Source organism: Salmo trutta, chromosome 6 (genome assembly GCF_901001165.1).
Source record: "Salmo trutta chromosome 6, fSalTru1.1, whole genome shotgun sequence".
Lineage (NCBI taxonomy): Eukaryota > Metazoa > Chordata > Actinopteri > Salmoniformes > Salmonidae > Salmo > Salmo trutta.
The window spans coordinates 57193089-57210359 of record NC_042962.1 but is presented as its reverse complement, the minus strand read 5'-3'; the positions used below and the strand labels follow the sequence as shown (position 1 = coordinate 57210359).

At 47.5% G+C, this 17271-nt stretch overlaps 1 protein-coding gene across 4 annotated transcripts; it reads left to right on the top strand.

Moving 5' to 3' along the window:
* The first annotated feature begins 872 nt into the window (after positions 1-872).
* Positions 873-15278, top strand: LOC115196406 (glycerol kinase-like). Of its 4 annotated transcripts, XM_029757213.1 has the most exons (20): positions 873-1322; positions 2479-2552; positions 2663-2769; positions 2863-2940; positions 3050-3129; positions 3304-3441; positions 5166-5275; positions 5387-5453; positions 5695-5712; positions 7857-7892; positions 8007-8074; positions 8201-8243; positions 8376-8456; positions 8592-8670; positions 9863-9959; positions 10087-10292; positions 10413-10556; positions 12650-12736; positions 13177-13263; positions 13751-15278. In XM_029757213.1, the coding sequence occupies exons 1-20, from the start codon at positions 1230-1232 to the stop codon at positions 13759-13761; spliced, it is 1704 nt and encodes a 567-aa protein (XP_029613073.1). In that variant the 5' UTR covers positions 873-1229; the 3' UTR covers positions 13762-15278. The 4 variants fall into 4 exon arrangements, with proteins under 4 accessions (XP_029613073.1, XP_029613072.1, XP_029613074.1 ...); XM_029757212.1 differs by lacking the exon at positions 13751-15278 and having other exon boundaries at positions 13177-13346; XM_029757215.1 differs by lacking the exon at positions 13177-13263 and having other exon boundaries at positions 874-1322.
* The last annotated feature ends 1993 nt before the right edge of the window (positions 15279-17271 follow it).

Below are 17271 nucleotides of genomic sequence, written 5' to 3'. Positions count from 1 at the left end.
TGCACTAGGAAAGAAGAGTCATTCTGATGGCAGCTTCAAAACAAATCTGTGAGATCTACATGTATCATATGTAACCACACAGGTGGGCCTAGGAGCCTGTTGTTATCTTGATTGCATCATGTGTGGGTGTTTTTGTGCAATGTAATTGTCTTTTTAGATATTAAGTTACACAAATGAAACGTGCTACAATTCTACAACTGTTTCATGTACTTTGTAGGGTCTGAAATGAATTTACAAGGCATGTTTTATATACAGTTCCAGATCAACATTTGATCAACACAGATGTCAGCATGTACAGTATATTGTGTTTAACTCAATGTTGGATTTTAAGCACTAATATTTATTAATCCATGTTTGCACTTTCTATAGTATTTTAAATCACTTTGTTTGTCAGGGGGCAATGTGCACTGTTACATTAGGCTCTTGACTTGTGGAAGATCATTTTTGAACGCCGCCGATCTAACAGTACAGCAATACTACTGCACCATCTAGTGGTCAAATCAAGTACTATGAAAGCGTAATCTCACGACACCTCATTTTCTTAATGTAATTATAATCTTTAGTGGGTGTGATGAATAATCTTTCAATTTAATTGGTGTTCATTTTTTATCATAAGGACATTTGAATGCAAATAAATAATACATTTTTCAGAAGTATTACATAGTCATTCATGAATTCAATTTATTTTGGAGGCAGTAGCTAAATAGGCCATAAATTCCACCTGATATGTCTACCCAAATGAGTTTGGACGTGCCTCCAAATCTGATTGGTCTATTCGAAGACGCTTCTGACGAGCTGTTAAAGGAAACGCCAATCCCTCACGCCATTGGCTATGAGAGCCCTATCCCTGCTATCTGGAATCCTTGGGACGTCCATTGACTTTGATATTGAAAATGGTTACTGTAGGTAAGCGTTATGGTTAGGTAAAAGGGTAGGGACGTCCATTGACGTTGATATTGAAAATGGTTACTGTAGGTAAGCGTTATGGTTAGGTAAAAGGGTAGGGACGTCCATTGACGTTGAGATTGAAAATGGTTACTGTAGGTAAGCGTTATGGTTAGGTAAAAGGGTAGGGACGTCCCAAGGATCCCATATAGCAATTTGTGCTGCTGCCTCATCAGAAGCGTTCTCACGCATGTGTCTCCGCTTAAGCGGTCGAAGTGTCAGTAGCAAAATAAAACCAGCTACAGTCCACTGCTAGCCCCGACCACCGCAAGGACACAGGGCACATGAACAGTAGAATGGCTGCGTCTTCGAGCAGGGTAATGCTGGGGCCTCTCGTTGCTGCCATCGACCAGGGAACGAGCTCGACGCGTTTCCTGGTGAGTTTACAACCCTCCGCAGTCGCATTGAATGGTTCTTCTCGCCTAACGGTGAATGTCCTTTAAATAACCTAGTTAAACACCCGGTTGATTCCGTTATAACTCTCCGATCTCCTTTTTTAATGTAGCCTATATAGTCGTACACATTCTATTCTAGTCCTATCGACGGAATGTTTGTGCTTTCTGCAGATTTGTTGTTTAGTAATCGTTCATTCATGCACGAACTTGCAGGCCTGTAGTGGAACTAACTAAGGGACAGTTCACTCAATTTTCCTAGCTAATTGACTAAATTACTGTCTTCCTCTTGGATGTCATTTCGGCTTGTAGATTCTATAAGGGTGGTGTCCAATCTCGGTTGTTGCAGCCATTAGGCCTACATCTCCAAGTGGCTGCGGGCTCTTTCTCCAGCAGAAATACTTCATTAAACACTAAACACATGAACCTGATGGCTGGAGCGAAAGCCTGAACACACACACACACACACACACACACACACCAGCCCTTTGTGGATAGGACTATCCTGTAGGACTATCCTATGTGTAGCCGCTACAGAAATGCTGAGTTTGTAATTCATTCATTGTGCAGACCAGCACATCCTCCAGTGCCTGAGGTTTGTGTAACAGTAGGCTTGGAGGGACTCTCTCCCTCACTCTGTCCCAGTCCTCCTCCCTGCTGCTACTCGCTGATGGCATATTCTTACCCCGCATTGAAACCAGCTGTTGTGTCCTACAGAAGCCGGTTTGGACCAGAATGGACAGGTTGACAGGTCACCCCTAAAATCTCAAAATGTTTCACTAGCCCTCTGAAGGGAAAGGAGGGGTGGGTGTGTGTGAAAGCTAATGACTAACAAGGACACTTTGATTTGCTAAAGAGCTGTCTGTGTTATTGTTGTCACGTTTCCTGGAGAGGTGTCTGCTGTTGAGGACACTACTGTGATGGGGCATGGAGCTGTCTGTCCCGTCTCCCTTAACGCTGTCCCCTCTTCTCTCTTCTCCCACAACTGATACATCATAACTCTGTGTGTTCTCTCTCCTGTTGTCGTCCGTCTCTCCTGTTGTCATCTGTGTTGTCATGCGTTGTTTTTCAGTTCCGAGGTTTAGGTAGCAGAGATACTTTGGTCCAGATGTTCACTCCTGTTCTCTCTTCTCATCCCCAGGTGTTCAATGCTAAAACAGCCGAGCTCCTCAGTCACCATCAGGTTGAGATCAACCAGAGTTTCCCCAAGGAAGGGTCAGTACATGCAGCCGTGCTGCCTCTACAAATCCCCTGTTAGTTCCATTCAAACTGGATGACCTGTAACCTGAGGTCTATTAACCTCTGACCTTTAACCCTCTGTTTAGGTGGGTGGAGGAGGATCCCAAAGAGATCCTGCAGTCTGTGTACGAGTGTATGGAGAGAACCTGTGAGAAACTCACCCAGCTCAACGTTGACATCTCCAACATCAAAGGTAAAACACACACCACATACTGAACACACCCACACAAACGCTTCCTCATACTACAGACTGTCACTTTCACTCACCAAACGTGAACCTTCCTAGCCATTGGAGTGACCAATCAGAGAGAGACGACGTTGGTTTGGGACAAAGAGACGGGCGAGGCCCTCTACAATGCTATCGGTGAGATATGAATATGTGGCTGTGTTCACATCTCTTTCCTCATGACCTAAAGCCATCATCTAAGGCCTGGAAGGATTTTAAAGACCCAGGTTGTATTGGTTGTGTGCAGTGTGGCTGGACCTGCGGACCCAGTCGACCGTGGAGCGTCTGATCAACAAGACACCTGGGAGAAACAAGAACCATTTGAAGGTGAGACGCTGGGGAACACAGACAGCAGATCATCATGTTTTTATCAGGCCTAGCTTACCCAGACATCCCAGGCAAATGTGTCCAAGAAACAATCCCAACTCTCTGAAGTAAAACAAAAGAAGCTCAGTTCCACCTCTCTGAGGTCTGTCATAATTGTCCCCCCTCTCTGCTCAGCACAAGACGGGTCTCCCAATCAGTACGTACTTCAGTGCTGTGAAGCTTCGCTGGCTGATGGATAATGTGGACGAGGTCGCTGAGGCAGTCCTGACACACAGAGCCATGTTCGGTACCGTCGACTCCTGGCTCATCTGGGTAGGATGAACACACCTCTTTAGATGGGGTTTATGATGTGTGAGTGGTAAGGATAGGAAAGGCCCACCATGGCCATCTGTATACTCCAAGACAAGTTGTCCTCCGCTGTGTTTCTGACTAGATCTTACATGTGTCCAATATTGTCTGTGCCCCCCCCCCCCCCCGAGTGTCTGACAGGTGTCTGTTTGCCCCCCCCCCCCCCCCCCACAGTGTCTGACAGGTGTCTGTGTTTGCCCCCCCCCCCACAGTGTCTGACAGGTGTCTGTTTGCCCCCCCCCCCCCCCCCCACAGTGTCTGACAGGTGTCTGTGTTTGCCCCCCCCCCACAGTGTCTGACAGGTGTCTGTTTGCCCCCCCCCACAGTGTCTGACAGGTGTCTGTTTGCCCCCCCCCACAGTGTCTGACAGGTGTCTGTTTGCCCCCCCCCCACAGTGTCTGACAGGTGTCTGTTTCCCCCCCCCCCACAGTGTCTGACAGGTGTCTGTTTGCCCCCCCCCCACAGTGTCTGACAGGTGTCTGTTTGCCCCCCCCCACAGTGTCTGACAGGTGTCTGTGTTTGCCCCCCCCCCACAGTGTCTGACAGGTGTCTGTGTTTGCCCCCCCCCCACAGTGTCTGACAGGTGTCTGTGTTTGCCCCCCCCCACCACAGTGTCTGACAGGTGTCTGTGTTTGCCCCCCCCCACCACAGTGTCTGACAGGTGTCTGTGTTTGCCCCCCCCCCCCCCAGTGTCTGACAGGTGTCTGTTTGCCCCCCCCCCCCCGAGTGTCTGACAGGTGTCTGTGTTTGCCCCCCCCCCCCCCAGTGTCTGACAGGTGTCTGTGTTTGCCCCCCCCCCCCACAGTGTCTGACAGGTGTCTGTGTTTGCCCCCCCCCCCACAGTGCCCCCCCCCCCCACAGTGTGTGACAGGTGTCTGTTTGCCCCCCCCCACAGTGTCTGACAGGTGTCTGTTTGCCCCCCCCCACTGTGTCTGACAGGTGTCTGTTTGCCCCCCCCCCACAGTGTCTGACAGGTGTCTGTTTGCCCCCCCCCACAGTGTCTGACAGGTGTCTGTTTGCCCCCCCCCACGGTGTCTGACAGGTGTCTGTTTGCCCCCCCCCACAGTGTCTGACAGGTGTCTGTTTGCCCCCCCCCACAGTGTCTGACAGGTGTCTGTTTGCCCCCCCCCCACAGTGTCTGACAGGTGTCTGTTTGCCCCCCCCCACAGTGTCTGACAGGTGTCTGTTTGCCCCCCCCCCACAGTGTCTGACAGGTGTCTGTGTTTGCCCCCCCCCACAGTGTTTGACAGGTGTCTGTTTGCCCCCCCCCCCCCCCCCCCCCCACAGTGTCTGACAGGTGTCTGTGTTTGCCCCCCCTCCACAGTGTCTGACAGGTGTCTGTGTTTGCCCCCCCCCACAGTGTCTGACAGGTGTCTGTGTTTGCCCCCCCCCACAGTGTCTGACAGGTGGCTGTGTTTGCCCCCCCCCCACAGTGTCTGACAGGTGGCTGTGTTTGCCCCCCCCCACAGTGTCTGACAGGTGTCTGTGTTTGCCCCCCCCCACAGGGTCTGACAGGTGTCTGTGTTTGCCCCCCCCCACAGTGTCTGACAGGTGTCTGTGTTTGCCCCCCCACAGTGTCTGACAGGTGTCTGTGTTTGCCCCCCCCCCCCCCCACAGTGTCTGACAGGTGTCTGTGTTTGCCCCCCCCCACAGTGTCTGACGGGTGTCTGTGTTTGTCCCCCCCACAGTGTCTGACAGGGGGGAAGAGTGGGGGAGTCCACTGCACAGATGTGACCAACGCCAGCAGGACCATGCTGTTTAACATCCACACCCTGGACTGGGACCCAGAGCTCTGCAAGTAGGTGGACGTCCAATACATAGTGTAGTCCCTCATACATGTCCATTCAGTGAGACAAACCATATCTTCTGTGTATTTACACTTGTTCCTGTTTTTGACATGTTCTTTCAGGTATTTTGATATTCCAATGGAGATTCTCCCAAAAGTGAGGAGTTCCTCAGAAATCTACGGCTTAATGGTAAGTCCCCATTGTCTTTGTGTGAATGTCTGTGGGTTGGGAGAAGGTGAATTATGAAGCGTTACTGTCTATTCAACATGCTTATGATTATTATGTAACTGAACCTGTGCTTAGCTGTGCTTCTATCCAATCATAAGCATTTCTGAATCATATTCGTAAGGCATTTGGTCTGTTTTTCATAGTCTACTTGCTTGAGGTGTTGTCACAAGCATTCTTTTGTGTGTGTCCCTGTTGTCTATAGAAAATATGTTCTAGCCTGGTGAGTATTGAGGTCTTCATCGATGTCCTCATCACTGTTTTTGCTATGTCAGAACGTGATCCCCAGTCATCTTGCTTCTGTGTCAAAGTGATTGAACCATCCAAAGGTGCATTTCCAAGCCACTGAGATAAGACAATGGTTAGATGTGTTGAGCAAGACTTTTGAAGGCTTTGAGACAAATATATTTATTTTTAGGGAGTTATGCCTCACCCTAAAATGTACTTATATTGATCCCCCCCTTTTATTGTATAGGATATAAAGCATTTTAAAAGTTTGGGTGAAACAGATTTTCATGGTACACACATAATATTACACACACGAGTATGTGGACACCCCTTTAAATTAGTGGAATCAGCTATTTCAGCCACACCCGTTGCTGACAGGCGTATAAAATCGAGCACACAGCCATGCAATCTCCATAGACAAACATTGGCAGTAGAAGTGCCTTACTGAAGAACTCAGTGACTTTCAACATGGCACTGTCATAGGATGCCACCTTTCCAACAAGTCAGTTCGTCAAATTTCTGCCCTGCTAGAGCTGCCCTGGTCAACTGTAAGTGCAGTTATTGTGAAGTGGAAACGTCCAGGAGCAACAACGGCTCAGCCGCGAAGAGGTAGGCCACACAAGCTCACAGAATGGGACCGCCGAGTGCTGAAGCGCTTAGCGTGTAAAAATCGCCTGTCCTCGGTTGCAACACTCACTACCGAGTTCTAAACTGCCTCTGGAAGCAACGTCAACACAATAACTGTTTGTTGGGAGCTTCATGAAATGGGTTTCCATGGCCGAGCAGCCGCACACAAGCCTAAGATCACCATGCGCAATGCCAAGCGTCTGCTGGAGTGGTGTAAAGCTCGCCGCCATTGGACTCTGGAGCAGTGGAAACGCGTGAATCACGCTTCACCATCTGACAGTCCGACGGATGAATCTGGATTTGGCGGATGCCAGGAGAACGCTACCTACCCAAATGCATAGTGCCAACTGTAAAGTTTGGTGGATGATGAATAATGGTCTGGGTTTTTCATGGGTCGCGCTATGCCCCCTAGTTCCAGTGAAGGGAAATCTTAACGCAATGACATTCTAGATGATTCTGTGCTTCCAATTTTGTGGCAACAGTTTGGGGAAGGCACTTTCCTGTTTCAGCATGACAATGCCCCTGTGCACAAAGCAGGGTCCATACAGAAATGGTTTGTTAAGATCGGTGTTGGAGAACATGACTGGCCTGCACAGAGCCCTGACTTTAACCCCATCGAACACCTTTGGGATGAATTGGAATGCTGACTGCGAGCCAGGCCTAATCGCCCAACATCCGTGTCCGACCTCACTAATGCTGTTGTGGCTGAATGGAAGCAAGTCCCCGATGCCTTCCCGGAAGAGTGGAGGCTGTTATAGCAGCAAGGGGGGGGGGACCAACTCCATGTCAATACCCATGGTTTTGGAATGAGATGTTCGATGAGCAGGTGTCCACATGCTTTTGTAGTGTACTTGTAAAACACATCTTGAGTAGTCAGGTCCGACTGAAACAGACATTCACCAAACCGTCCTGGATAAGATTGGAAATGTACTGGATGGGTGTGTGCTTCCTGCTTCCTGCTCCTGTCGTGGCATGCCGCTCCGCTACTGTGGATGATGCCGCCCTACACCTTACTGCAATGCCCCACACCTTGCCCAGGTGTTCAGTGGGCTGCTGTCTACTTCCTGTCTGGCTGCTCCTCATCCTGTTGACGTGTTTCTACAAGCTGTTCTGTAAATCTCTTCACTCTTCCACTCAGTTCCATTTCGGTCGGCTCAGTTCCATTTCGATCCCTAGCCCCTTTTGGTGATTGAGGGTTATAGTGAGTTCAATGGGAGTGAAGATATTTGACTTGTGTGCCTTAAACCATTTGTCTCCAAGACAAACGCATTCGTCTGTCTCCTGGCTGTATCGAGAACTTCTGTTGGCTATAGCACCATACTGTATAGTAAAACACTTCTACAGTCTGTCTGTACACAAGTAACACTTCTACGGCAGCTTGAAACATCAAGCTGGCATGGCGTTTTATACAGGGAAGAGTCTTGCTTTGCTGGGTCTTGTGGTTACAGAGTTGGCCAGAACTCTAAACTGTGAAGCTGTTCATTTTTCTAACACGTTTTGTTTCGTTGACAGAAGTCGGGCTGTCTTAGTGGCATACCCATCTCAGGGGTAGGTTTTGAAACATCCTGTCTTACTCTATTCAAGGTCTCTTATTACATTTCCTGATGTTATGAGGAGTGATTGGCACCTGTTCCCACCAATCTGAAGGGTCTTTGTTTACAGTGTCTTGGGGACCAATCGGCTGCTCTTGTTGGACAGATGTGCTTTCAGGAAGGGCAGGCCAAAAACACGTAAGACTTCTCTCCATAGGCTTTTCATAGCTGGTGATATTACCATATATTTGGGATGTACTGTAAGATAGTTTTGAGATATTTTTCTGTGACAAACGTCAGTGACCAGGTATGACTATCTTTCAGATATGGAACGGGCTGCTTTCTACTCAGAAACACTGGGGCCAAGGTGATTTTCTACCAAATGATCTTAAAATAAAAAATAAAGATGTGGAACATTCATCTGTGACATCACTCAGCCTAGACAGCCTGTCTCTTGAAAGTTGTTTTAATATATCTGTTTAACTGTTATCTCTTGCAGCCTGTCATGTCGGAGCATGGCCTACTAACCACGGTGGCGTACAAACTAGGTCGAGACAAACCTGCCTGCTACGCACTAGAGGTAGGCATGGATCATAGATGAAACTTGTACAGCACTATTATGCACTCATCTCTGACCTGATTGGTCTGTTGTTATCAGTTCTATTTTCTGATTGGTCCTTAATTCCCCTACTGGTCTATGATTGGTCGTTGCCAGGGCTCAGTGGCCATAGCGGGGGCTGTGGTTCGCTGGCTGAAGGACAACCTGGGGATCATTCAGACTTCCACAGAGCTGGGTAAGGGGAAGTCCTGTCCTTCACAACACTAGTAGAGGGATGTGTTCCAGAACACCTCATGACATGACACACTCTCCTCTCCATACCTCTCCTCTCCATACCTCTCCTCTCCATACCTCTCCTCTCCATACCTCTCCTCTCCATACCTCTCCTCTCCATACCTCTCCTCTCCTTACCTCTCCATACCTCTCCTCTCCATACCTCTCCTCTCCATACCTCTCCTCTCCATCCCTCTCCTCTCCATCCCTCTCCTCTCCATACCTCTCCTCTCCATCCCTCTCCTCTCCATCCCTCTCCTCTCCATCCCTCTCCTCTCCATACCTCTCCTCTCCATACCTCTCCTCTCCATACCTCTCCTCTCCATACCTCTCCTCTCCATACCTCTCCTCTCCATACCTCTCCTCTCCATACCTCTCCTCTCCTCTATGCCTCTCCATGCCTCTCGTCTCCATACCTTTCCTCTCCATACCTCTCCTCTCCTCTCTATGCCTCTCCATGCCTCTCGTCTCCATGCCTCTCGTCTCCATGCCTCTCGTCTCCATGCCTCTCGTCTCCATGCCTCTCGTCTCCATGCCTCTCGTCTCCATGCCTCTCGTCTCCATGCCTCTCGTCTCCATGCCTCTCGTCTCCATGCCTCTCGTCTCCATGCCTCTCGTCTCTATGCCTCTCGTCTCTATGCCTCTCCTCTCCATGCCTCTCCTCTCCATGCCTCTCGTCTCCATGCCTCTCGTCTCCATGCCTCTCGTCTCCATGCCTCTCGTCTCCATGCCTCTCGTCTCCATGCCTCTCGTCTCCATACCTTTCCTCTCCATACCTCTCCTCTCCTCTCTATGCCTCTCGTCTCCATACCTTTCCTCTCCATACCTCTCCTCTCCTCTCTATGCCTCTCCATGCCTCTCGTCTCTATGCCTCTCCATGCCTCTCGTCTCTATGCCTCTCCATGCCTCTCGTCTCTATGCCTCTCCATGCCTCTCGTCTCTATGCCTCTCCATGCCTCTCGTCTCTATGCCTCTCCATGCCTCTCGTCTCCATGCCTCTCGTCTCCATGCCTCTCGTCTCCATGCCTCTCGTCTCCATGCCTCTCGTCTCCTCTCCATGCCTCTCGTCTCCTCTCCATGCCTCTCGTCTCCATGCCTCTCGTCTCCATGCCTCTCGTCTCCATGCCTCTCCTACTTGTTTCCTTCATCCTCAGAGAAACTGGCAGCTTCAGTGGGCACGTCGTATGGTTGTTACTTTGTCCCGGCGTTCTCTGGTCTGTACGCCCCCTACTGGGAGCCCAGTGCACGAGGGTGAGTACTAGAACAACTTGGATTCAGCATAGTCTTTAAATGAGCTCATTCTCTTTCCCTTACATTTGGTAAAGAAGGAATGTTATATCAAGAAGTGTAAAATAACTTATCTCGCTCTCATACACAGGATAATCTGTGGTCTGACTCAGTTCACTAACAAGAGTCACCTGGCCTTCGCTGCGTTGGAAGCTGTCTGTTTCCAGACTCGAGAGATCCTGGATGCGATGAACCAGGACAGTGGCATCCCTCTGACCCAGCTCCAGGTGGACGGGGGCATGACCTCCAACAGACTACTGATGCAGCTGCAAGCTGACATACTCTGCATCCCCGTTGGTAAGAGACTCTCTCTCTCTCTCTGTTTCTTTGTCTCGATAAGTCTGTCCTTCTCTCTCTCTTTCACACAAACTATGTTTATGTTAATATCCACAATGATGAGGAAGAATGTGTTTGTAGTGAAGCCCTCCATGCCTGAGACCACTGCCCTGGGGGCGGCCATGGCTGCAGGGGCAGCAGAGGGGGTCAGTGTCTGGAGCCTGCGTCCTGAGGACCTCAGTGAGGTCACCTCTGAGAAGTTTGAGCCACAAATCAACCCTGAAGGTAAGGGACATGTAAAGCACTGTTACCTTATTTCAATACTAGCAGTTTCTATTTGTTTGAACACAGACATACAGTCAAAAGTTTGGACACACCTCCTCATTTTAAGGGTTTTATTTATTTTTACTATTTTCTACATTTTAAAATAATAGTGATGACATCAAAACTATGGCATCATGTAGTAACCAAAAAAGTGTTAAATAAATCAAAATATATTTTAGATTCTTCAAAGTAGCCATCTTTCGCTTTGATGACAGCTTTGCACACACTTGGCATTCTCTCAACCAACTTCACCTGGAATGCTTTTCCAAATGGAAGGAGTTCCCACATATGCTGAGCACTTGTTGGCTGCTTTTCCTTCACTTTGCGGTCCAACTCATCCCAAACCATCTCAATTGGATTGAGGTCGGGGATTGTGGAGGCCAAGTCATCTGATGCAGCACTCATCGCTTTCCTACTTGGTCAAATAGCCCTTACACAGCCAAGAGGTGTGTTGGGTCATTGTCCTGTTGAAAAACAAATGATAGTGCCACTAAGCGCAAACCAGATGGGATGGCGTATCGCTGCAGAATGCTGTGGCAGCCATGCTGGTTAAGCGTGCCTTAAATTCTAAATAAATCAGTGTCACCAGCAAAGCACCTCCTCCATGCTTCACAGTGGGAACCACACATTTGGAGATCATCCGTTCACCTACTTTGCATCTCACAAAGACATGGCAGTTGGAACCACAAATCTCACATTTGGACTCATCAGACCAAAGGACAGATTTCCACCGGTCTAATGTCCATTGCTTGTGTTTCTTGGCCCAAGCAAGTCTCTTCTTATTATTGGTGTCCTTTAGTAGTGGTTTCTTTGCAGCAATTTGACCATGAAGGCTTGATTCACGCAGTCTCCTCTGAACAGTTGATGTTGAGATGTGTCTGTTACTTGAACTCTGTGAAGCATTTATTTGGGCTACAATCTGAGGTGCAGTTAACTGTAATGAACTTATCCTCAGATAAGTAACTCTGGGTCTTTCCTGTGGCGGTCCTCATGAGAGCCAGTTTCATCATAGCGCTTGATAGTTTTTGTGACTGCACTCGAGGAAACTTTCAAAGTTCTTGAAATGTTCTGGATTGACTGACCTTCATGCCATAAAGTAAAGATTAAAAAATAATAATAATATTGAACCTTTTTAACTAGGCAAGTCAGTTAAGAACAAATTCTTATTTACAATGACTGCCTAGCCCAGCCAGACCCGGACGATGCTGGGCCAATTGTGTGCCGCCCTATGGTACTCCCAATCATGGCCAGTGACTCATCTAGCACTGAGATGCAGTGACTTAGACCACGGTGCCACTCGGGAGCCCTGTGATGGACTGTTGTTTCTCATATTTGCGCTGTTCTTGCCATAATATGGACTTTGTCTTTTACCAAATAGGGCTATCTTCTGTATACCACCCATACCTTGTCACAACACAACTGGTTGGCTCAAACGCATTAAGGAAAGAAATTCCACAAATGTACTTTTAAAAAGGCACACCTTTTAATGCATTCCAGGTGACTACCTCATGAAGCTGGTTGAGAGAATTCCAAGAGTGTGCAAAGCTGTCATCAAGGCAAAGGGTGGCTAGTTTGAAGAATCTAAAAATATATTTTGATTTAACACTTTTTTTTGGTTACTACATGGTTCCATATGTGTTATTTCATAGTTTTGTCTTCACTATTATTCTACAACTATTATTCTACAAAACCCCTGGAATGAGTAGGTGTGTCCAAGGTGTTGACTGTAGGTCAAAAGTATTTGTCTCTATCAATTCTGGAGGTGAGGCACACCACTGTTACCTTATTTCATTGCTAGCAGCTCCTTTTTTGTTTGAACACAGACATTGGTCAAGTATTTGTCTGTCTCTCTATGAACCCTCGAGGTCAGGACAATATTCATGAACCCTGGAGGTCAGGGAGCCTATGGTCAGGACAATATTCATGAACCCTGGAGGTCAGGGAGCCTATGGTCAGGACAATATTCATGAACCCAGCAAACAACTGCACAATGTTTGCTGTTGTGCCCATGTATTTATTTGTCGTTCTCTCATTCTCTCCTCTCTGCTCTGTAGAGAGTGAGTTTAGATATGCTCGCTGGAAGAAGGCTGTACAGAGAGCCATGAACTGGGAAACCACTGAACCCATCTCTAATGGAAATGGTAGGGACTGTTCTCCACTTCACCTGACCGGTTTAATGTAGGCTGCTCCATAATAGCAATGTGTATAACAACATCAAGGAACAGTAAGACTGAGCAGTGGTGCCCCTAATGAATACAGTGATAGACTGTGTGGCTGTTCCAATTCCTAAAAACACAGTAAACTTCTAAACTGGAGAAAAAGTCCAAAGCATTGTAATCTAGAGTGGCAATGTTGTTGTTGAGCTGTGGCCTGGTCCCAGGCCTGTTTGTACTGTCTTGCCAACTCTTATGGTCATTGTCACGCCAATGACCGTAGGAGTTGGCAAGACAGTAGAAATAAAGGGATCTTGGAACAGGCTAGTTAAGCTGTACCCAGAGGTGGTAATTCTGTCCCGCTGTTTCTCTCTCTCTCCCGCTCTCCTGTCTTGCTTGAATTGGACCTGGGTTTGGACATCGTCCAGGTGAAACTAGTATCTTCAGTAGTGTCCCACTGGGCTTTTACATTCTGGGTAGCATGTTAATGTTAATTGGAGCAAAATACATCGCAGGTCAGTGTCCGCTTTAGTGTGGATGTGCTAACAGTGCATGAGAGAGGAAGTGTGTGTGTGTGTGATGTACTTTCTATGAGCAAGGATGAATGAATCTGACTGAACGTTGTGGTGTGTGTGTGTGTGTGTGTGTGTGTGGACTCTATCATACAGACTAGCTTTTAGTTGATCTGAGGGATAAAGTGGTGTGTTGAAGTGTTTTTGTGTGGTTAATCTGTATCCTAACTCTTGTCCTAACAAAGTTAGACTGACTAGCTCTCCCAACCTGCTGCTACTGCAACAATCACATGCTTTACCTGATCGTTTCTCCTGCAGTAACACCATAGCACCTGCTACCTCTTCCTTCCAAGACTTAGCGATACTACCAGCTTGCATCAATTGCATGACATTACCATGTAGTTTCAATCCCTGGCATGCATAGCAAAACATCCCCTCTTATGTGGCCTGGTGGTATTAAACTCTTTCTCTCTGTTTTGTTTTTACCCAGGCCACAAGTAGACTGTGGCCCGTGATGCATTGTGGCGGATCAGAAGGGGCGGGTCCAAGAAAGGACGCATCCTGCTATTCTTCAATTTTACTGGACCACTCCCTCCCCGTTCCTTTGGTTGAATGGCCAAAACAAACATTCCATGTCAACGCTCCAATCCAACCGTTACCTGGAAACCCAACTGTTGGCCTGGAGCCCAGTGGCTGATGGGAACTGTAGTGTGGAATGGACCCAGTATGAATAAATCTGGTGTTTAGGAATGATGTTGCTCTGGATGCTAATGGACACTGCTCTTCTTGTGTTACTGAGTGAATGGGGGGGTGTAGTGACTGTGGGGTGGTGAATATGGGTTGTGTATGCAATATCTATCCATGTCATTTTTGGTTCCTTGTTTTTGTCAACGATATTCACTAATGTAGAGCTATATCTTGGAAAGGGCCTCACAATGAACTGCAATGTGGGTTTCTGGAGCACTTTTTAGGTTTTGTTCTGGGTTTGTCTAGTATGTAAATGGTCTGAGAGAAACCTTTTATAACCCTGTTTGGTTGAACCCACTGCCTGCTGAGACCGTTTGGGTTGGAGAGCAGAACTTGAGTCTCGTGGCCCCAAGAAATGGTAATGCAGGGTTATTGTAAAGGACTAGTCTTTGTGTAAAGAAAGTTTTGGTTACTTTTATAAGTTGCCATGTATATAGACAGACTGTTTAAGGATGTAGTTGCCCCTATGCACTGATCGGGGGGGGGGGTTAGTGTTCTCCCCTATGGAGGACTAGGGTAAGGTAAGCTGATCCTAGATCTATGCTCTGGGGAAACTTAACTTCTAAGTGAGGGTTTGTCCCATATGGTACACTGTTCTCTATGTAGAGTATAACCTTTGACCAGGACCCATTTGGGACGCAGCCTGAGTAACGGACCCATTGTTTATGATTTAATGTACCAAAAAGAAGTGACACTCTGGCAACTGAATACTACTGTAAATTTGGCCTTTGAATGCATTGTCCAGAGTAAGCAAAATTGATATGAACGGTTTGGAAGACGCAAGACTTAAGGCAGAATTCAATCCATATCTTGGAAGATCTGCTGGATTGAAATTTAAAGGCAATGTTCAGAGACTGCATTCACGGTATACGTTGACTCAATCGCTAATTACCTTTGCATTTTGACACGGACCTTCCGCGATACGGATTGAATCCAGCAAGGCAACACAATTCTTGCTTTGACTACTGATTCGAGTCTTCCTTTAAATATACGTGCAAGTACTTGAAATTCTTACCCTTTTAATATGAAGTAAAATGGAGACCAGTATTGTTGTGAAAGGGACTTTCAAGCCACTCGAAGGTCAATTGATTTCTTTGGTTACTATTGTCATCAGGTATGATTTTTGCATCTAGCCGACCCCTGTACTGTATATTTCTCATGTGGTGTATATTATGAGATAAACAATCAGTTGTCCAAACGTCAGTCTGTACAGACCTGCATCTCAGGGTTAGGAAAATGACATTCATTTGGAGAAATAAAATTGTTTATTTTAGTATCACTAGCAACTCAGAATTACTATGTTGAGTGACAAGCTATAAGATGACAAATATAGAATTTCTACTTGGTATCCAAAATGATATCGCTGTCCTTAACTGTATACATTTCCCTCATCACAGGAGCTGGTGGTGTTCCAGGTAACTTAACACAAAACTATTCATCAGTCATTTTTCTAACAGTTTATTACAACAAAAAACAAGGTTGCATCGACTTTGTTGTAAATAAACAGATTTTCACTAGCACAGGTTAATCCTTTGGCCTGTTGGTGGCCATCTTAATTTCCCAGAAGGTACTGGGAGAGGCCCTGTGTGATTAGGTCAGTGACTCTTGGGCTACATTCCAATGTTCTTCCTAGCATACTACAGTACTTAAAATGCTGGCCCGATACATTGCTTCATTGGAATGTAGCAGTGGTATGCTAGTGTGGATATTGGAACAGAACCTTGTTGAAGCTGCATCACCTTGTCTCCTTTCCTTTATCAGTGGTTAGATGTAGAAGAACTGCACTGGGTCTGCTTCATACCACTCTCAATGGTTTTCCTGGCCCTATATTCAGGTCAGAGTGGATGAAGGGAAGTACACCACTCAAGAGGTTGTGGCTGCGTCCTACATGAGCATGTCTGTCTCCTCCAGAGAGGCCTCGCTCATCACCTCAGAGTCCTCGCTCTGGTCCTTGTCACAGAGAGCGTCCCCCGCTGTCCTCTTCACACCCCTCTGCTTCGACAGGGCGACTGCGTAGCGGATGGTGTACATGTTCCAGTCACAACTGCACAGGACACAGAGACAAATGAACACGACCACATTCCACACTGTTACAGGACACACACACACACAGATCTGTAACAGTCTGTACCGAGACGGAGAGAAAAAAAAGAAATGCAATATATTTGGACTTACAGTTTTGAGAGATCCTCAAAGTGCTTTTGAATAATCTTCTGCAGTGACTGGATGGTGGGCAGAACAGCTCCAGACCTGATCAACATAAAACAGTGTTTAGCAGTCTGCTGCGGCTTCACAATCCTTTATCTAAATGACTCTACAAGATGCCATTTCTCCTCTCAGTAAATGTTGAACTGTTTCTGATACAGAAGATAAGCCTGGTATTTCTCTGGTGTGTTTGTGGCCAGCAGTACCCACCTGGTTTTGAGTTTCTGTCCATGCTGCGTGAGGAGAGACTGGGACCAGCTCAGGTAGAACTGCAGGTGACCACATCGCTCCAGGGCTGATGCTATGAAACCTAACAGTTTCTCTACATAGACATCAGGCAGGGAGCCGCACACCACGGCGACTAAAACACACAGAGGACATGCTGATGGCGTGTGACTACTACCATGATAATCTACTGGTCTGTGGTTACAAAAAACTAACTTACACCCTCCAAGACCCAACCTCTCATTTTTACAAACTAGTACAGATCGCAGCAATTTTGACCAGAAATTAAAGTCCCTTTACGGAAACAGAAATGCCCATGAGCACTCACTCTGGTGGTGTGGCACAGCCTCCAGGACTTCTTGTGTGAGGGCGGTCTCGTTGAGGCGGAACGCCAGCACGATGGCTGTCGCCCACTCGGCCTGGCGCAGCTGTCGGCGGACGCTGGCGGGGGTCACGTCCAGGTCAAGGTCGTAGGGGTCAAACACCAGCGCCCCGTCCAGAGAGTAGGTCAGCAGGCCCTCTGTGGAGGTAGCAGCCCAGCTACGACCTGAGAGAAGAGAGAGGTGGAGTGGAAAGAGAGAGAGGTGGAGTGGAAAGAGAGAAGAGAGATGGAGAGGAAGAGAGAGGTGGAGTGGAAAGAGAGAAGAGAGAGAGGTGGAGGGGAAAGAGAGAAGAGAGAGAGGTGGAGGGAAAGAGAAGAGAGAGAGGTGGAGGGAAAAGAGAAGAGAGAGAGGTGGAGGGGAAAGAGAGAAGAAGAGAGGTGGAGGGGAAAGAGGAAGAGAGAGGTGGAGGGAAAGAGAAAGAGAGAGAGGTGGAGGGAAAGAGAAAGAGAGA